This window comes from Ischnura elegans, chromosome 4 (genome assembly GCF_921293095.1).
Source record: "Ischnura elegans chromosome 4, ioIscEleg1.1, whole genome shotgun sequence".
NCBI lineage: Eukaryota > Metazoa > Arthropoda > Insecta > Odonata > Coenagrionidae > Ischnura > Ischnura elegans.
Genome location: NC_060249.1, coordinates 115211168 through 115233490, shown reverse-complemented (window position 1 = coordinate 115233490; position 22323 = coordinate 115211168). Strand labels below are relative to the sequence as shown.

The 22323-nt window shown below is 34.1% G+C and overlaps 1 protein-coding gene across 2 annotated transcripts in view; it reads left to right on the top strand.

Moving 5' to 3' along the window:
• LOC124157927 (mitogen-activated protein kinase p38b-like) overlaps positions 1–21488 on the top strand; it is a 33564-nt gene extending 12076 nt beyond the window's left edge. The window contains exons 7-10 of one of the 2 annotated variants that reach the window (XM_046533021.1): positions 9184–9263; positions 13277–13355; positions 14949–15122; positions 16484–21488. In XM_046533021.1, the coding sequence (XP_046388977.1) occupies positions 9184–9263; positions 13277–13355; positions 14949–15122; positions 16484–16587 (437 nt within the window). In that variant the 3' untranslated portion in view covers positions 16588–21488. Of the gene's footprint in view, positions 1–4042; positions 4123–9183; positions 9264–13276; positions 13356–14948; positions 15123–16483 lie in introns of both variants that reach the window. The other variant, XM_046533020.1, reaches the window with a different exon arrangement.
• The last annotated feature ends 835 nt before the right edge of the window (positions 21489–22323 follow it).

The following is a 22323-nucleotide window of genomic DNA, read 5'->3' as shown; positions in this document are numbered from 1 at the left end:
TGATTATCATATTTAAACCACATCCATCATTCGAATATGAAAACATACTTTTTAGGTTATTTTTCTGTTGGTAATTTAGTTCTGAGGTAAATTAATTTTGGTTTATTGAAGCTTGTTGCTTTGAATCTAAATTAGGGGCAGTTGCTGGCTGAGGATTTGAAAATATGTTTTTCATATCGTATTTCTCTGATTATAGTCCCCCTCTGAATACATTCCCCCCCTAACTTTGAGGGTTTTGGGAAAATTTAAAAAAATGTATAGGTATATGGCCCCCCTTTACTTTTTCCACGGGCATATTGGATAAAAGGGGGGACTTTAATCAGATAATTACGGTATTTTCTCATAGTTTGTATGTAATTGTATGAAATTTTATTGTTATTCATTTCCTTGCATATCAAATCATGATCTCCTAAAGCATGAAGGAGTATAAATTTGCTCAAAATATTGCACTGTGAATGCCTTTGATCCATTGAATATGAATGGTTCGTGTTGAGCAGAACTCTGTATTAAAGAGAAAGTCATGGCAGTAGTTTGCAGAGTTTGTTATGTATGGCAATGAGTTATCATGATCAACTTCTTGCAATATTTACCAGTTGCCTTCAGTACAGTAGTTCATCTCCATCCAATTATCAAATATGACTTCTTTTTTGGCATTCACTTGTCTTTAAGAAATTGAGTAAATTACGGCCTTCTGTTCTTTCTTCTCTTTTTTTGTAATTACCATTGGGAATGATTTAGGGTGAGTAAAATCTGCATCATAGATTTTTATTGCTTAAGAAACAAATTCTGATCACATTTCAGAATATGTGTGTTTCATCTGCAGCACAGTACTTGTTGTGTGGTCACAGGTACCGTCAAGTACAAGAAGTATATTTTACATGAATATAATAAGTAGTACTTGGTTGAATCCATTTTTATTGAATATTTTTTCTAGCAATAGGGTAGTTTCCTTCATCAAAGAAAATGAAAGGCATTGATTGCGATTCGTTACCCACCATTAGTGTATTCATAATATATAAATTATTTGGTTTTAGAAATACATGTTTAGACGAATGGCAATGGTCAATTTTATCCTCATTTGAAAAAGGCCAGATTGGCGCCCATGCGATGCCACTCCATGTGACGTCACAGGGACCTAGTTTCTATACTAGTAGATAGGAGTTTTACTTGTCTAAGATTACCAATGCATGCATGAGGCACAGAGCTCAGGAAAACATGTCTTAATAATCGCCTATTAAAACTGGCTAAGGTAGGAAATTTTCTTCGTTTGATAAGGTATTAATAATCCTTATTTAAGCCAAGCCCTACCTGCTAGCAGGGTACTCTGCTACCTGCTAGCATCCTGTGCCGTATCAGCGCTCAAAGCCTCGCCCCAAGGTCACCTCACTTGCGGCAGTGGGAACCAGAACGACGTCACACAGAGTTTTCCCGGCATTCATACTTAGCCGTCGCGTTTTCCCGCGCTTGAAAATTTTCACTTTTCATTTAATCGCGAAAAATAGATATACATTGTCATTTAAAAATCTAAAAGCGTGAAATACGTATTCCAGGAGTAATAATCTTTCGATTAAGGCAATAAAAAAATAATAGGAAACCACCCTATTCTTATATCTTGCTACTGTATCTGTCAACTTTGACAATTGAGGGTCCATACACTCTGGATTCCAAGTTGCGTAGAGCTGGCTTGGGGCATAGGAGTTTTGTTCTCTACCCGGGAGACTTACTCAGGTTGAGTTAGACTGTGTTGCGTTCTGGATGATATTTATTCAGCCTGCTGCTTGATGTTTCTCTCTCCCTTGTATCTCATTGGTCTGTGTTCCTAGGGTCATTTCGACACTGATGGCAGGCTGTGTCCAACCTCTATTATGAAGTTCATTGGGTTCTTTGTTATTTGTGTCGCCTTCGTAATATTTCTTTCATTTTTCCTTGGCCAAAATCCAGCGAGAGAATGGCATTGCCTGGCCTCCAACCAGGTCAAGGAATTTTTAATACTAGAGTTTTCAGTTGTTACATTACTATGATGTGACATGGGTAATATTTTTTCCTCTGAAATCAGTTGTTTTGAATGTCTAATTCGAAGAATACTAATTTTCTGCCTTGTCGTTCCGCAAACCATAAATGAGTATGAAGGTGCAGCCAGTGCTTGAAATGGATGAATGACAAAATATGCATTATAGCAATGCTACATATCTTATTTTTAGTTGAAGCATTTCTCAGCCTGTGGGGCTAAGAATACTAAAGGATAAATCATCTGTCTTAGGGGAATAAATCTGCCATCCTTTAAATGTATCTTTTTTGGTGGTTACAGATGATTTTTGATGATCAAGCTCTTGCAGCATACATATTCAATTGGTACTTTTATTTCTTACTGCCCTTTTGAAGGGCAGCTAGAAAGTACCTTAAGTACAGAATTTGGACGTTTACATTGTTACAACCTTGCATGACACAATTCCATATAGTTCTTGCCTATAATCTTCTGCATTCCCTCTCATTGACCTGATGGCTGGATAATTGAAATTGAAGTGCCAAAAATTAGCCTAATTAAGTGGAACTCACCATTGCTAGTTATTATTAAATAGAGGTAAAAATGACTGGCAGTTTGAAGAAAAATAAGCTCAAAACATTTTTTTCAGTAAGTTTTTTTTCCTAAGCCTACAGGAAATTTAAGTTCAATACCATCAGAGTTAGAAATGAAAGTCACCACCTCCAATGAGGATTTAGAAAAATTTATTAGTAGGTTTATTTACGGGCAGTTGTGCAGCTATATAGTAAAAAAACATATAAATTATATACAGTATTAAACACTTTCATTACTTATGAGTATGATGGAGTAATTCTGGAAGGTAAACCACTCCTGTTATAAGTGTAGGAGCTTCTATCTTGATCTTTTCAGCTTCATTACCTTAGTTTAAAAAAAATGAGACAAATCTACGAAAAAGATATTATACTGTCTCATCTGGTCTATAGGAAAAACGCCCTTTAAAAAAAGATTTACAACAAGGATGAAATTCACCATGAAAAATCATTTGGCTTAGCTGGAATTCGAACCAGGATCTCATGATTGCTGGTTAGGTTTTCTGCCAGCTATACCACCAATGTACCTGTTTTAATTTTATCTTATATTTACCTGTTTACATGTGTTGACCAGCTTTCACCAAATGAGTCAAATAATCAAGTGCTATAATGTATTAACATCTTTAGCCACGATTTTATTTTTTCTCCCCAAAATTAATTTTTCACTCTTTGTCTGAATGAAGTGCAAAATTTTAAACGGATGGCATTCGCGCTTCAAGCATCTTGAAATAAGGTTCATTTTGCTTTATTTTCCATTTGCCACCCCTGGTGCACATACATTTGGGACTTTCAGTGTATAGTTTAGAATATTTGTAGTGGGAATGCTTATAGTTCTCTAGTTTGATCACCAGTATTTTGATATTGAGGTATCTATGGATTTCCTTATTCTTATTGTAGTAAATAATGGATGATATTGCTAAAAGTCTGTTAGATCGAACTTGTTGTAGTTGGCTGCTTGATAGGTGCTAGAAATGATATGACATTATATGGATTGGTATGTCGTTGAATATTTTATTGTGAATTTTTCAGTTTTATATTTGTTTACCAATAGTATGGTGGCTTTTTTAAGGCCATGGCTGTATCAAAATTTTTGGAGCACTTAAGATGTGTTTGCTCTTGTATTCATTCCATATTTGGCTGCATTGTATTGGTAGTAGCTTATGTAATTTTTATTTAAGCACCATGTTTCATGCATTTCATTCTCTTATCATCATTGATGTTGTTAATTATTGAGGTGAAATCCAGTATGGCATTTTAATTGTGTTTACAGTAGCAGGTTGGTGGCATTTAAATATGTACCACATTCAATCAGAGTATGCATTGTTCTAGTTTTGAAAGTTCTTCCAAACATTCTCATGGAGTCAACTGCATTGGCAGCCAACTACATTATTCACTGCCACTATGCCACTGTTTCTCTACAATATTTGCATGAAAGTAGAAATATTTCCTCCCTTAGCCATCCTTGTAGATATCCACCAGTTAAATCTAATTATGGAGATTTTGGGAACTCCCAAGGAAGAATTTATGCAGAAAATATCAAGTGAATCGGTGAGTACATATATGAGAAGTCAGGAGTGAAGAAAGGTCTTTTCTTGCTTGCACTATAATATTCTTGAATACACGATTGTTTTCTTGCATACGTTGTTGTTGGCAAGTTGCCAGCATGTTGCTTGATTAATATTGCTTAGTAGTGCTACCTTAATGCAAAAGTGCTCGTATGTAGTACATATGTTCTTAAAGATTAGCATATGTTGTTAGTGCTTTGTAGTCTCCGTTTCAATTTGATGTGACATTCCTCCCTAGCAGTAACTGCTCCCTGCTCTTTTTTCTGAAAGGTGGTGACACATTACTTTATAGTCTCAAGTCATAAAACAGTAGAAATTATATTGATAGAAGCTTTGAAGGAGTTAAAATGATAAGATTAAGATAAGGAAATAAGCGGTAAATTCTGTCCCTTTTTTTGGTGAATAAGGCTCGCTCATGATAATGTATGTTGCAATGTTAACATATTTATTTGAATGATTGAGGTCTTAATTTTTCCATGGGTGCAATTTTAAGTGTTAAATACCAGATGGTGTTAAGGGTCTCAAGAAATTCAGATTGCAAGATCAGTGAAAAAAGCACCTTTGTTTATCTCACTGTCCATTGTGCAAAATTAAGAAACAAAGAACTTTACCTGCCAGTTTGAGCTTTGAACACTTACAAAGGTTTCTGCTAGTGTCTAGCCATCTGGTTGGTGGTCATCATCCAAATGCAGGCTTAGCGTATCTTGTAAAGCTTGGAGTGCAGAAAAAGGGAAGACCTGCGTCAGACTCAGGAGGCCTGGATACGTAAGGGGTTTTTGTGTGTTGGGGCCCTGGATCTCGAGTGGCAGAGTGACCGAAATGGCCGCATGCTTTTTAGATTGTTAGAAGGCATTAAGAATTCGATGTGCCTGCATACTAGTCCTTTTTCCCAGGGCAAAGGTCAGCCCTTGGCTATCCTCTAGCAAATAACATGGAATACTCTGTCTCCCTAACTAGACAAAGATACTGTGGTTAAAGTGGTGATAATAATCATTGTAATATTTTTTGTCCTGAGATAGTATGTGATAGTAGAACACTCTAACATAGATATAGGACTTGTCAGGAGAAATTAATTTTAAAAAAGCATTGATGCATATTGAAATAAATTCTAAAAAATGCACAAAAATAATCACAATAAAATACAGGACAGATGGCTTAGAAATTTTTAGGGATTGTTGTTGAATGATAGGAATCTCTACAAGCATTTATAACTGAGTAATTTTTCACTTTTCCATGTACTTTCGGCTTTGAACATTTTTGTGAAGGAGATAGATTAGCAGGTCATGGTCAAAGCTTTCTGGTTTTGGTCATATTCCCAAAAGGCATCTTTACAGAATAATATGTACTGAAAAATATCTTATTTTGCATGGCTGCTGAGCATGAATTTTCAGAGTAAAATTCTTTCATCACAATTTGCACCTAATCTGCTACCTGTATTGTGATGGAAATTGGACAGTTTAATCGAATGAATAAAAACCAAGGGTTTGAATAAATTTTATCTAACATGAACTTATACTCAAAAAACTCTTCTTTCAATTTATTTAACCCATTTCTTTTTCGTATTTATATTATTATTTTGTAATACATGTACTGATCACATTGAAAATTAGTCTTCCAAGTTTTATTTTGGTATGTTTATAAAATAATTCACAGATGAAATAAATATCTCATGTAATCAACTCAACCTCAACAACATTATCATTTTCAGCTTTGAACTTAATAGATCACATACCATTTTATGTTCAAATCAGTCATATATATTTCTGCGAGAGCTTGATTTACCCATGATAAGAATCGAAAAATTAACTTTCCAAGGATGCTTTGAACCAAATGTAAAGGAAGCAATGAATAGTATATCTTTGATGCCTTTGAAATGCATCAGGGTCGGGTAATTTGTATTACATATTTCCTTTTTTTCTGTTGTATTGTTCCACTTTTTTCTACCAGTCTTTCATGGGCATTAAACTGCCCTTAATTCATTCTTCACTGAATAAGTTGTCTCTGTTGCTAAGTTGATAAAAGGCTTGCTGATAATTAAATGACACAGTGAAGAACTTGGAAAATTGATGATCTAACATCCTATCATTGGAAACCTGTATTCCAATTTTTGTTGCCCATTGGCATAAGAGAACTTTGAGCAGTTGTGGTTGGAGATTTTGCTGCCTTATTGCCTACTGTATGGCAATGCCAAAATTTCTTTGGTCAACCTTGCTATGGTTTTTGAGATGAAGTCTTTTTTTTTATTTATTTTAAAGAAAGAGAACCACATACAGCATGTACTTGCCATTTTATAGCGGCCAGGTAACAATACATAAATTAGAGGATGAAGACGCAATATAACACAATACAATAGTAGAAAACAATAATTACATTTACAAAAACAAAAGGACAACAATGAATTGCAGGTACAGACTAATTCAGTGACAGATAGGATAGGGAAAGGCTTATGAAGGATTTCAATGGAAGTGCAAAGGGGGTGTGGAGGGAGTGAGTTCAACACAGAAGTAATGCGGTAGAAAAACGAACGTTTAGTGAGTGAAAGTCTAGGAATGTGGATTAGGGGATGAGAACGGGTAGGGCGGGGTGGAACTTTAAAATTGATAAAAGAGAGCAATGCAGGGCAGTCGATGGTGGAATTGAGAATCTTATAAATAAGTTTTAAATGTTGAGTGAACCATAAAATCCAGTCATGCTTCTGTGCCTCACCTATATCCTGGAGTGATTTTTGCGATTAAAGTTTGTTAGAATCATTAGGTGATGGATTTTTGGTCTTTGCTTTAAATGTGTTACAGTACTTCTGTTGGAAAATCTAGTCCAACCCCTAATTTTACTCTAGCATCATATGCCAACATTTTTTAATTCATATTTTTCAAAAAGTATGGGTTAACACAATCTCATTCTCAATAGTGAGTTTTCGTGTCACATAAAAGTTGATTCAAACATTAACAGCTCTTGCTCCCATAACTCTCTTGTAGGTTGAACATACATCTGGTATGTTTTTTCCTAGTGAAATTCACCTTATTACAATTTAAATGTTTCAAGTGAAATTCTATCCTCTGAAATGAGTTTTGGGATAATGTCAGGTGATATTGTTTAAAAGAAACGTGTGCGTGATTACTTTTTGTTTCTTTTTCAATTGTGAATATTGTGAAGAAGAGAAACAGTATTTTATATAACTTCATGCTTTATTTGCGTGTACCAGAATGGGCTGATTCACCAACTTTTCTGTATTTCCATGCCTGATATATTAAGAGAAGTAATAAAGTCCACATTTTTGTATCTGCTACCTATTTTTATGGTAACGGTGTGCCAACATCATCTCTCAATTGGGAAAGTTACCTACATAACTTAGAACAGGTGGACTCGGCCATTGCCATTCTTTTACCATTGTTTTCATATTTCTTATCCTTTTTTGATCTAGCCTCTGGTATGTTATTCCTTTTTTATCTTTGTGGTTCTTTATTTTTCTATTAGTTTTATATTTTTATAGATCTGTCTGCCATAAAATTATGTCATCAGGGGAGGTGAGCAATTACCAATAAAAAATCGTCATGTTGTATGTATACAGTAATCAGTCAAGTAGGAGGTGTAGGAATTTTTTCCTGGTATTTCATCGGAACATTTCCTATTTCCTAAGTGGCATTTGGTTTGGTGCCGGTTTTTACGTGTAGGCAATAATTTATGTTGCTTTTACCCGTGGTTCTTTTCCTTTTGTGGTGAAGGGATTGAGTGACCAATGTTCATATCTCTTCAGCTTAGTTGAAAGATTGAAATTTGAATGGTGTATAGTATTATTTTGATTAAATATATTGTTTACTAGCAAACAATAGTGTACAAAGTTACGGATAATAGAATAAGTACGTATTATTGCAAGGAATTTTGGCATTTAATTTGAGAATAATATCTTTTGCTTGAAAGGCATATGTGTGGTTGAGTCATCTATGAAATCTTGCATTCTTTTTGTTATTATTGGTACTGGAGAAGAAAATTTGGGTGGTTTTTGTACATTGAAGTTATTTTGATTTTAATCCCCTTTAATTTGTGGCCTGTGGTTGGGTGTATTTGTTATTCTAGGTGTGATTCTCATTTTATTATCCTCGATTTTGCTTAAATTCTTGCATTTGTAACTCTACTGTGTTGACCTAATTTAATCAGTTTCCGACTTAGTGTTTAGATTCAATTGAAATAAGTTTAGCATAAGTAATATCTCCATCAATTCTATGTAAGTGTATCTCTTGATTATTGCTTTGACTACATTTTGATGTATACATTTTTTTCATCCCATTACTTATTGTTTCTTAATTATTGAAGGTTCATCTGATCACCTACAAATATTTTTATTTTCACTTTAATTTAATGGAATCAAGTCACCCACTACTCAAGTTAAATTTTAATTTTCTTTTATCTCTTTTTAATTTCAATTCCCTGTACTTTATACTATATACTTTCAATGCATTGTAATTATTCAATACAACTATTTCAGTAGTTTTAGTGATGTACTTTTATTTGCTGGAGAAGTATAAATCAATTTTTCCCATTCAAAAGGAAAAAGAATTGTAATCAGTGAGGCTGTGTACTTAAATCTGACCTGCAATTGAAGCATTTCACTTGGTGCTAACAATATTAGATTGGCTTAATCAGGTATGGACTGCTACTTTTGATTTTTTTTATTTCTACCAGTTTTTGATGGGAGATTATCTAATGATAGCACCGTAAAAAACTTAATGAGGTGATTTCCAGAATAGCTAGTGGAGGCTAATATTGCCATTGTATAATTTTTTTAAAACTGCTTTTCTCACCTGAATTATGGATGATCATGTATATTTTTAATTGGATTGAAGTTTTTGGATTGTAAGAGATCTTAGAGAAGTAGACTTATAATTCTTAATCGCTAGGCATGGTAGTCTTCACTTATGCATCTAAACATTGCTTATTTTATAATAATTTCAAGTGAGTGATATTTATGCTGCTTATTTGGCGTCCAGTCTAACTTTGGTCAGCGTGAGAAGCTTAATTGCTTAGCTCCTTAACAGCCTTTGATCAGATATTGATCTTTTAACCCGCATTTTTGTTTTGTGTGGCACACCTAGTGATGAAACGCTGCAGAAAATATCATGCAAAGAGGTAGGGTGAAATGTATTTTCTGTCTCCAAACCTTTGTTTTATGTTAGGTTTAAGTCTTGACCTAGTGTCTGTTATTAATTTCGTCATTCCATCAAATCATGATTCTTTTTTCTTTGTCAATTTTATCCCTTAAAAAAATTATTTCCTATCATGTTTGTCATTTGTTCAAATGATGCTGTGTGCAACTGATCCATGTAACACTGTTCGTGCGTAGATGATGTATGTTATAATTTTTGCTTCAAAAAATTTTTGTCGCCTTGTAAACGTAATTGTCCAGTCTTCTTGTTGCACTAGTGATTTCACAAATACTTTTTGTGATACATGTTTTAACAATCAATCTGGAGTGTAATAGTAAATTTTCATCCCAAGGTTAGCTGGAATGTGCATTAGTCTTCCATGAGATTATAAGTTACTTTTTTAAAGTCATGTGGGTCCCCTGAATATTTATCTTAAGAATAGCTTTGTTAAGTGAATGTATAGGAGACAATTTCAATTTTCCAATATTGTCTCTTTTGCTATCCCTCTTGAGTTCATTTCATACTCCAGTGATAAAAAGTGTCCGGAAGTCTCCTTAGTTACTTGGATATTTTGATTCATATTTTTTCACATTTATCAATATAAGACATGGTCTCCGGCGTTATTTTGTGGAACTGTTTCATGTTAAAAATAAAAAAATACTTAGTTATATTCCACACTTTATTTCAAACAGTATGACCCGGGTTTCTGCATATGATGCTATCATCAGGTGTTGATAGCATGTCACCTGATGATAGCATGATATGCAGAAACTCGGGTCGTACTACATATTTGAAATGAAGCATGGAATATAACAAAGTATTTTTTTTATTTTTCACGTCTATCAATATTTTATTTAGCGGTACGAAATACAGTGGAGCTTTGGTTATCCATTATTTGATTCACTATTCACTGGATTATCCACTTCCCGAGCCTGTTTCTGCGGATACCCTCGAATACTCCCACTCCTTTCCTCCCCTACTCTTCCATTCTTACCCTTCCCTCCTCAAGAACATCTAGTTTTTTTTAAGAGCAATGGCTACAAAAGATGCAGGGACAGGATGGCACTTTAACCAAAGTTGACATTGAGTTGTTAAGAAAATTACGATGTTTAGGCATAGGCATGTTTTGGCTTTTTTTTTCGTGTGGTTCCTACAGTGCTTGTTACCACCCTCTTAAAAATTTAGTCATTTGTATGCCTATGAGAGCAAGAGAGTTAACTTTCTACAATTTAGAAGCTATAGCTTTTCCTTATTTATTTATTATGGTATTTTAGGATTAAAGTTAATATTTTGTATTAGATTGTTAGGGTTAACAAAGGGTTATTGTACCCCCTACATGTGGAAGCCTTTGTAGTCTCCTCTGTTAATAGGTTTCTTTTTTTGCTTTCTCCTTAATTAAGATGGATAATTAAAGCTCTACTGATTGTGAAATTTTAGTGCCATTCCAGGAGATAAAAATTACAGAAAGGCGAATCTCAAATCATTGAATTTGATAGATTTTATTGGATTCATTCCAATCTTGTAATTCATAACCCATTCCTTCTTACAACAGTGGTACTTCTTATCTCTTGTCAATGGAAACAAATGAGTTTCAAATGCATGAATTAGCTGGGATTCGATCAAATCTTGAAATCCCTGGTTCATCTTCTTAAGATGTTTCGAATGCAAAGGAAGTTATCTTGGTGAGGGAGTTATGAAAATCCTAGAACAAACTGCTAATTCTCTGACTTCTATCATTAAAATTCTATTATTAAAATAAGTTTTAAAATTTTGTATCGATAGAATTTGACTAAATATTAACACAGTTACATGTAATATTGTGAATGCATGTATATTTTTTTATGAGTTCATTTGTGAAGTGTGTATTTTTTTTTAATTTGGGAATTAACCCCTTATTTTGACTAATTTTAATTTGGGAAGTATCCTCATGCTCGACCCTGCAGGAGTATTGGATTGATTTGATTGGATTATTATATTTAGAGAATTGATGTCAATGGAAATGAAGGAAGAATCCCTCTACCACCCATTATTTCAAAAATGCCCGTTTGTACTGCAAACATTGTCATCTTCTTGTTCATGTCAGTAATGGGGTGCGTATTTTTGCGTGCATCATCTATTTTGTGTCTCTTTTCCCTCATGGGAATCCCATGCTAGATCTCCTGTTATTGGGCTAACATTTCTACTCATGATTTTTCCAGTACAACTCTGCAGTATGTAATTCCTTTCGTGTGGGTTGTTGTTCAGTGGGATGGATGCATTCTTAGGAAATTAATTATTATACCTTGGGAGTATTTTGGCCCGTGTGATCCTTGGTATTCACTAAATAGTCTCTCCTGTTTCTTTGTAGAAGAATCACTTAAGGGGAATCGTAGTTATTCATTCAGCCTTTACAAGTACGTATGTATATTGGAGAGATATGTCGATAAAGATTTGATATTGGAATTTTTTCCCTGTTTGGTGGTCTTGAAAAACTGAGGTCATTAAGTTTTCTTTAGATTATGTAGTACTGTGAAGGTGCTCTTCTGGTCTTCTATTGAGTTGGCACTGTTAGGTAGTCCAGCAATATCATATTTATTATAGAAATTAATGTGGATGTGACCTTTTGGAGTATGGGTTATAGGTTAATTTGGGTTGGGCTATGGTTTACTATGAGTTAGATGTAAAGAATTCTTATCAAAAAAAGTATTAAGCATATTGAGGGTAGCAAGTAATGCTGTTACTGGCAATGTTTTTGAAGACTATAATGTTTCATGGGATGGTAGAAGTTGCATGTTTTAGATTCATTCTTTTACTTTCATATTCGTTTATTTTCTATGTAAATTTTTATTTTGTCCGCCTTTGAGTTATCTATATCCATGAATTTTATGCATGCATATGGCATTGTGTATTAAATTGTTTATTTATTTTTATGAGAAAATGTGCATTTTATTCTATTTGGTCGAGAACCACCCTATTTTGCAAAGTGTGCACTTACATCATTTAGTTTTATGTTTTTTACCATTGTCGCTGTATTTTTCTTCTTTTGTTATCTCTGTAGCCAGTGTTTTAAGAACATTTTTGAGTGATCAAGGGTAAAATTTTGAAATATAGAGAACACTTTTCATTTAGGTATTAGCTCTGAGTGGAACGCTCCTGATCAGCCTAGTGAACACTTATTAGGGTTGGGGATGTGCTTAAAATTTTAATTATTCTTTCAGATTTTTCTAATAAAAATTATTAGTATGTTCATTCATCTATTGTAGGGTGTAGTGCCTTCATATGTGTGTTTAATAAGCTTGGTCAGGTCCCTCTATCAGCTTTTTGGGAAATTTAACATGAATTTGGCATACATAATTAATAAAAGCTATGCAAAATGTAAACGTTACTTATGCCAAACTGCAATGTGTATTATCAATTGAAAGGAATTTTTCTTTCAACTTAATATTTTTTATTGCTGCCCATCATAACCATCTATTTTTTCTACATGGCCGTGAAAGTTATAGGTGTCACAGGTTACTATGGCAGAAGTCAAGTATTACTGGATAGGTGTGAGAATTAATTATTCTTAGTCTTTCGGTTATATGTATGCAGAAAAAAAGAGCAAATTTTTAAAATTACATATTGTTTGTTAGACGTGATATGACCTTTTCTATGATTTATGATCTTGAAACTGTGGCTACAGATGTATTTTAGTGAAGTGAAGTTTCTATGTTCAATGGATATAAAATTTTTTCTTATGAATTTTCAGTCCTCATCCCTGTTTCATATGTGTTGTATGAATGCGTGTCATATTTGCAAATTTCCTTCCAAATGTGGTCCTTTCCTACTTCTTTAATTTACTCCTTTTTTCTGTTTCTTTTTGGTTCTTGAAGGGATGCTGGCTATTATTTTTACCATGAAATTTTACATTTTTGATAGTATAGTGGTAATTAAATTTTACTCATGCTTAAGAGAGTGAATTCATTGTGATGATGATCTTATTATTTATTTGAAGGATTACTCATGGTTTCTTTTTAGGCCAGAAATTACATTAAATCTCTTCCGGTGCTGAAGAAAAAGGATTTCAAAGACGTTTTCAAAGGTGCTAACCCTCTGGGTGAGTATTTCATGGACAAACATTCTGGAGTGTTATTGAACTTGCTGACTAATATTGGTACCTTGTATCAAGCCTGTAGCTATAAGAAAATTTAGAGAGGGACTCAGTTGCAGTGGGTATATTTAAGATTGTATCTCCCAAAAATTTAAGAGGGGTTTCACCCCTGGACCCTCTCGTGACATGCTGGCTGCAGCTATGTCCTGGAGTCTGTTAGGTCATTAGATAATTCCTGATAGAAACACTTAGCATTTTATTTTTTATTTTCAAACACAGTATGTACTATGTTCAGCTCACAGAGCCATCTTAACCCTTTCGTGCCAGACGTCGGCCAATGTGGAGCCGACGGAAATTTTCAAACCCATAGCACCTGATGTTGGGTATAGCTGTTGCAGATTTTTCAACGTAAATGAGTGGACGTCGGCTCTAGCTGATGCGAGGGAAGGGAAGTGATCGCTGAGGTAGCAATTGTCCGATGCATTCAGGCCTGGTCTGGGGAACAGCTCAGCGAGTCCTTACGGCCACTCCCCATGCAATAAAGCGTGACCCTCACACTCATTTATGATCATCCTCACCGTAGGGATCCGTTGCGAAGTGGTTATATCATCAGCAGTTTTTTTAAAGGATATATTTTGTTGCATACTACAACTTTTCATATGTACTTAGAAATGAATTCTTTGTTTTGTCCTGTGCATAAACAATTTTTATACGAAATTTTAGCATTAAAAATAATGTACTTCCGGACTTATAGCCTTATTACCTTTTATTTACTAACTTATTTGTTATTAATGCTGGAAATCCGTTTAAAATTCCACTATGCTTAAAAAAATGTTATTAATTATTTTAGAAGAGTAAATTATTGAAAATCAAATACAATGTTTGGTTGAAAAAAAACAGTGGTAACGCAATAAGTTGACCGCGGATTGGTGCTTTGATAGGGTTAGAGAGTGTAGTCCAGTGGCTGGGGTAAAGGACGGCTGCCCTGTTGAGCTGGGTCCCAAATCTCAGGGACGAAAATATGTACCAGCGTTACTCCACCCAAAAGAAGATCTCCGCACAGAGAGGGGTTTAAAATATTCTCATGCTACTCGTAGCTCGGAAAAGGTTTTCCAATTGTTGGCACCTGCGGGAAAGGGTTGATAGGTCTTACACCTGGAGATGGCCCTGTGAGCTGAAACTGGTATTGTGTTGAAAATAAAAAGCTGGGAAATGGCTTGTGTGTCTATTGTGGAAACTTTCCAAGATAAAAGGGTTTTATGGGGGTTTGACCCCCAAACCACCCTCCTTACTCATAATGGCCTTTCATATCTGATTAATTTGAACTAATAGATACATAGTGCATCCTTTCGGAGAAAATGAGTGTTCGTTCCGGTTAGCTTAGCTTAGCATTTAAGAATGTGATGATATTAATGGGGTTAGTCTTAAAACTCAATTTTAGTGTCCAGTAAAATTTTAATTAGACACTAAAAAAACAGTATAGATATGATTCATACTTTCAAGGTCTTAAAAAACTGGCCATGAAATGATAAACTTACATGCCATCATATTATAATAGTGTGTTTGCTCATTTCTGTTTATGGATTGTTGCTATTCTAGCTATTGATCTCCTTGAAAAAATGCTAGAATTGGATGCTGATAAGCGAATCACAGCAGAGCAAGCTCTTGCTCACAAGTATCTAGCTCAGTATGCTGATCCTTCAGATGAACCGATTTCTGCTCCTTATGACCAGAGCTTTGAGGACATGAATCTTACTGTGGATAATTGGAAGAGTGAGTTCTATGTTTTATTTATAAAATTGTTCTATTTTTAAGTTCTTGTTTTCTCATTGGTTCCCGAATTTTTCTGGGGTTTGTGCTTTGTCCTAGTGATGCCTTCAATTACCATGGCGATTAAGGTAGATTCCCTATTTCAACCATGCTTGATAAATTATCCTGATATTCAATTTCTATTGAAACATAGTGTAGCAAGCACTCTCAATGGCCCATAAATCGCTTGCTACATGTATGGAGTAATATTTTAAGGTGGGAAACAAAACCCCTTTATTCCTGCAATCGTTCTTAATTAACATATTTATTTCTTTATTTGCTATTTGAAAAAAGGAGGAAGAGCTGTTTTGGCAATCCATTGCAAAGTTATCTATGATTTTCAATGAAATGTTAGAAAAGAATTTACTTTCAGCCGATATGTTGCACTAGCTTAGTCGGTGCTGCACAAATGATATTCATATTACATATGCATATAGAATAAAGTGAAAGGGCCGATATCAACTGTGTAAATAACTTAGTTGTGATAAAATATGGAAGCATAGAGGACGCATTTGCTGTGTCGCACATGAGAGAGAGGTTAAACATCAAATATCGTACTGGACAGTCCTGTATCACATTTCGACCATCTCTTTGTTTGTTACCCTCAATTGTGCAGTTTGAGCCATATACAGGTTACTAGAGTCACCTATTCCTTCAGTCTGTGCCTTTTTTCTTAAAGATGTCTATTAGTTTCGCCCAGTTCACTTGATGAAATGATTTCTCATAAAATTATTGATCAGAAGATTAAAAAAAAAAAAGAGTCAAAATGACCCACCTGTACTTCTAGGCAGTGGAACACTACTGTTAAAGTCTGTTTTCTGTAAAGAAATCGGTTACCCGAAATGATTATATGCATAGAAATTATGCCACATCCAAACACTATGATCTTAACAAAGATCCATACTCTGGTAGCCGATAACCGTCATCTGAATTCATGTTGGTTACCAAAATATCGGTAATTTGTAACAATGCTAATTATCTGTGGTCACAGTTGCTGGCACAGCCAAACTGGAAAAAGTATAAAGAGAATGATATGATCATTTTTGAGGCATTGAGAGGGAAAATAGAGGTGATTTTCGAGAAAGATAAATTAAGTTTATGTATTTGCAGTGTAATTCATTTTTTTGCCACTGAGATTTCATATGTACATGCTTCAAATTTTGGCACACGAGGACAGCATTTGGTTACCAAAGTCGTTTGAAGGCTCATTGGTTGGCACTAAGGCACTGCCCAAGGGCATATAGTTTTGGGGAATTTACTTGTATATGTGCTCATATTACACTCTAATTGTTATATGTATTTATGATAATTTTCACTTTCCACAGAGCTTGTGTATGAAGAGGTGATAAACTTCGTTCCACAAAGTACACCACAGGCTCCAAGGGAAGGTGCAGCGGGTGCATGCTCCACCGCCACTCCTGTTGCATGAAGTTAGCAAAATTTGTATTGTACAATGACTGCTAGCCATTCTCTTGCCTACTCTTTCATAGTTTCCTGGCGGAATTATACTGTCTCTCGTATTTTTCCATTTAATGAAGGAGGGCTATTGAGTGGGAGCATGTAAAATTAGGCAATGCACGTTGTGCATTATAATTTAGCTACACTATTTTTCAATTGCTGAATCTAGTGTGTATACTTGATGGTACAATGCTGACTGTGGTATTTGACTGATTTTTCACATTGGTTGTTGTCATAATCGAGTTCTCTCAAAAGGTGAGAAAAATTACACGTAAACTTAGTGCGTGTTATTAAAAGAAAGCCATCACCGAATTGGCCTATGTGTTTTTCACATCTTTTCATACATTAGTTTCGTTATGTTATTTTGAAGTTGGTTTGTAAAATGTTTGTGAGAATGAAATGTTTTGTGGGCCGGTCAAGTGCCTTTGAATGTTATTCACCAGTGCAAAACGATATGGAGGCACAATGCTATTGGTTTCATTGATTTTTATTTGATGAAATTGTCTTTCAATTGCACAACTTTCTACTTCTATGCATAGTGACTGTTAATAAGAAATAATCTGCTTCTCTAAGTGATGCATTATTGATGTGCCTTAGTTGGGTGCTTTAGGTAGTAGTTTCTGTCAATTCATCACATAATGCCTGGGTTATGGCTTGCTCATTTGTGATATGCTGGAGATTTGGGTAAAGCCCTTCATAAGATCATCACAATCTATGTGCTAAAATTGTTATGACTGTCACCTTTTTGTGGTGAGATGGGTAGAATTAAACGTTGTATCGTTGTTGTTTCTTGTGTTGCTTATCTTTTTGAAGTTAGCATTCTTGTTTTGAAATATTTTGGATCGAGCACTCCAAAGTGAAAAATAGCACTTTTCAACTGTAAATAAAGCAAATTATACAATGCTTAAAAATGATGCAATAATAAATTTAGGACAGGGTATTTAACTATCATGTGGAAGGTGTTTCATATTTCTATTGTTGGTTACTGCCCCTATTTTCTAGTCGAGAGGAGGATACAGTGACGTTATGAAAATGGTGTTGGTTCACCTGATTGGGTCATGGTGTTGTAGTCTACCCTTCTTCAGTAAATCTAAAACACTTGGTTAGACAGTTTTTCGAATTTAATCTCATTACTTGCGTATACCCTTGGCTTTTGTTTCAAATAGATGTCATTCACTAAAATTTCTTATGCATAGAATTATCAGTTGTTGTTGTCTTATTAACTCTTCACAGTTTTTTCATTGAACGTATGGATTCTTTCATGCACTACTCTATACATATAGCTTGGCTCAGTGAACTTTGTACCCAGTCGTTTGCCTAAATGGCAGATTTTCTTGTTTCCTTCAGTCTGACTCGAACTGTAACAAATTTCTCAATTTTTTTATGCTTTGATTTCATTTATATATTCCCGTTACCTTTCACAGTCCATGATCTGAGTGCGGTACAAGAAATTTTTCTTCGACCCTAAGGACTTTGCAATGCTTATGGTCCTTTATATCTATTCCAATTTGCTGTATGGCATTGTAATTCATCACTCTTAAGAATTTCCATTTTTCTCAAGTTGAGAACCTGAGGGAAGTAGCTTTGTGAGAGGGACTACTTGGAGTGGGATGAATTTATTCTTTTTGGAAATAAAATTTTTGCATGAATGCAGTCCGTATTGTCCGTCCATTTTGTTTTGATACTTCATTGTGGCATGCCGTTTTTACTTTTAAATCAATTTGAGTGGATTTTTCTAGGAAACGTGCTCTTAATAAAATTGGAAAATGGATTTGGTGACCATTATCTGGAATATGCTGTCTTAGTAGTGTGGGGGGAATGGTTCCCTCGGGAGGGATGTTTTATCCTCATCAAATTAGTGAAATTTACCTCAATATCCAGTAATCAACGTAGTTTTTCCTTTTTTTTTGTGGAAACTTAGATAAGTATCTTTTTTTAGACTAACCGGGATAATTGAGGTAAGCAACCGATTTTTGTCACCGAGTCCCTGTCGTTCTTCGAAGCTCTTTATTTAATCTTATTTAGGATACAGCTATTTGGATATAATACCTATACTTCAAAGCCACTTATTTTCCCGTGCTTTTATTCCTAGATAGTCATGCTCCTCTTTCTTACGCATCAAGTTTAACAATATAATAATATTAATTTTTATAATAAAACAATTCATAGAAACGTAAGGTTCTCTCAAGGTGAACATTTGTTAATGCCATATATTTTATTGAGAACTAGCATGGTGGAACATGCTCTTCATTTTCTGTGATTCCTTTCTTCTATTGGAATATTTGTTTACTAAATCTCATTTTCACCTACGTCGGTTGTGCAAAAGAAGCACTCCATTTAGGTATTTCATGCTTCCAAGTATACTTTGGTTTAACCTGTAATAGTTAGTGTGAAGTTTTCTTATTTATTTGATTCACTCTGTTTTTGGTTTTTCATCATCCCAATGCCTTGATATTGATAAACATTTAAGTTCACATAGTAAAACATCATATGATGATTATAAATCAACTTATGACCTAAGTAGTTGTTGTATTTCAGTTTTTTTTAAATTCATTATGTCAAACATATGAATGTTTACTAAATGGTGTAATATTATTCAGAATATTTATGGATTCATGATGGGTCATTTGTAGCTTTAATAAATGATATTAAGTTCATTGTCATGGAATTAGAAAATCATCACATGGTGTAATAATGGGAATGACTACCTCTGGAATTGGTTGAAAATTTTTTTCTTTAATTGGATTCTGTTTGAATCTCAGACATTTCATCTTTTACTGTACTTTTTAAGAAGTATCAGTGTAAGTTTTTAGAGGATGAAGGTTTTAAAGCTCTTTTGTGTCAATTTAAGTCTAATAAAAACAGTGGCTAGTTGGCAACTATCTTTAAGAAACCAAGTATAGATCGCAATTCTTTTTGTGGAATGATGAATGTCATGCATACGTGTCACTTATTGTTGCACTCGATTCCACTCTCTTAAAAATTATGATACCATACATATGTCTATCATTTGTTGTGTGGTTTCATGTTATCCTGAGAAGTCGAACTATTATTTCCTTTTGAAAGCTTATACGTTAGAAATTAGGTTTTAAGTAATTATTTTTGTTATTGGCTATTTCCGTGAAGTATATCTAAGATAAAATTTGGAGGTTTTAGGTGGTATGTGCCGCTAGTGATCTACTTTTTTTTGGAAGATGATTATGTTGCTGTAATGCTTTTCATTTTTGTTCTCTGATCAAAACATCCCAACTGCTGAATGTAGAGATATTGGTGATATATATATATATATTTTGGTAGACATATAATGAAATCTTATCTTCTCCGTAATCTAATTCAAAACAAAATAGCAGTATTGGAATTTTTTTTCATCATTTCTCTCCTAACAAACTCTTCAACCACAATGCTTACACAGTCGCTCAGTTCAGCGGTTTAATCAGTCACTAATTATATCTGTACTTACTTAGTTGTATTCTCAAATGGCTTTGTATACAATTGTTAATATGAATATTATCATCTCTATCATTCTTTTAATTATGTTGTGCCATACTTTAACTCTTTTTTTCTTATAAATGTTAAAATGTTATAGGGACATTACTAAGCGTTTCCAATTTTTTTAAATAATCGTGTAACTATCAAGGTTTTTTATTTTCTCTTTTATGTTGTTATTGAAGTGCCTGTAATGATCAATTTTATATCTGAAATGTATATTCTTGTATTTATTACTGCTCTCTTAATCACTAGCCTGGAAACATGAGGTAGTAATGATTTTTAAAAAGTGATATGGCTTAGAATTTTTATTATTCCTTTGAGGCTATGTGAATTCTTCCGAATATTCTTGCATGAAACATATTTTGCTTCATTTAGATCATGTCAAAATTTCTTATTGTCTAGCTTCAATATCAACAATCAAGAAATGTTGAAGATCTTCAATTTGCAGGTATTCCTTGTAAATATGTTTATTGTTAATTTTTTTTCTTCAAATGTGGTAACTTATCCATCACTTTCTTATTTGAATACACCAAAGGAATGTACACATTTAAAATTATCTCGCAGCGGCAATAGATAATTGATAACTCATCTCTGTGAATGTGTGTTCCATTCATTAAACAAGGAATTAAGACCTCGAATAGCATTTGATATTGAGTCAAGTGAATTTTGGTCATAAGTGATAATATTAGTAACTTAAATTTAAAAATGATGCCATTTCTTAACAGGACTTCTCTAAATATTTGTAAAATTTTATTAATCGCTTAAATGTTGCAAAAAGTTAATTATATTTTATAATTCATCTCTGTCATTTAATGACTGCCATGGGTTGTTTCATGATAAATGTATGGTTATTTGATCTAACCTTATATGTACTTTATTTATGATTTGTTATACATTTTATGTGCATATAGTGATTCCCTATTCCTATGAAACTCTACATATGGCATGCACCTATGTGACTTATGAGAATTTAACGTGTTTTTGTTGTGATGTTTATATGTTTTATGTAATGCTACAAATGTGTTGTGCCTTTTAAAAGACATTGTATAATTAAAGCTATGTTAATAACTTATCTAAAGCTATCCCAGAATAAAATAGTGATTTGGCTATAATGTTCTCTCAGTGAAGTATTGAAATGCGATTACTATACTCAAGCATGCTTGGAACATGTATGTACTTTAAACACGTCTATAACTTACTAAATTGGTAAGATAGAACTTACCTGCAAATACTAAAATGTTTCTCATTACACATGTTGCCGTGAAGCCACAAAAATAGTTTCTCTTTTGATTATCTCACACTTGTTCCATGAAATTTGCAATACGCTAACGTGTAACTGTGTCAAATTTGCCAATAAAATAACTAAAGATCTAAAAGCATGAATCACACTTCCATTTTTTCATCCCACATAATAATAGCTCCAGTGATAGGTTTTCAGGGACCAAATAAGTGATCGCTCGATCCATCATTTTCAGAATCGCTCGGTCATTCCCAGTCTTTTTCCATCGCTTATTCTGTCACTTTACATATTTACGACTGTCGTAAAATTACAAACCAAGCTAGGCACATCAATCACTGTTAGCAGCCATGCATTCAGATTGGCTGAAAGACGTACCAGAGACAGACAGTGTGCCATGGAAAAAGGGATGGGATTTCCATCCTTAGAGCCATTGTGGAAAATGTGTAGCAATCATTTTTTCGCCATCATGAGAGCGATTGCTGGAGCTGTCACTTTGAAAGGGCAGAAAAATGATCATGTGATCCAGGCTGAAGTACTTAATGGAATAATGCATAAGTGACAAAAAACACAAAATCTCAATTCCAATATAATTTCTCACTAAATTCATATTAAATGTAAAAAATTCTTTCATTTTTTTATGCTGTTTAAGTTAGTACTTTTCCTTGTAGTGGTGATCGATGCCTCCACTGCACAATCGCTCAACAATCGCCCACCAAATCAAATCCGCTCACATAGTTGCCCCAGTAGTATTAGATGAGTGGATTTGATTCGGTAGGCGATTGTTGAGCGTTTATGCAGTGGAGGTATCACGATGTCAATGCTTAAAATCTGGCTTGTTTTCTCATTCTCATGAGGCATGGGACCAAGTAGAATTTTGCACTGAAGTGATTTATTCATTGTATCTGGACTCTGATCTCTGGACTAGTTCACTATTGAATTGACTTCACATTCTCTGTGATTCTATCATCATAATTAAGA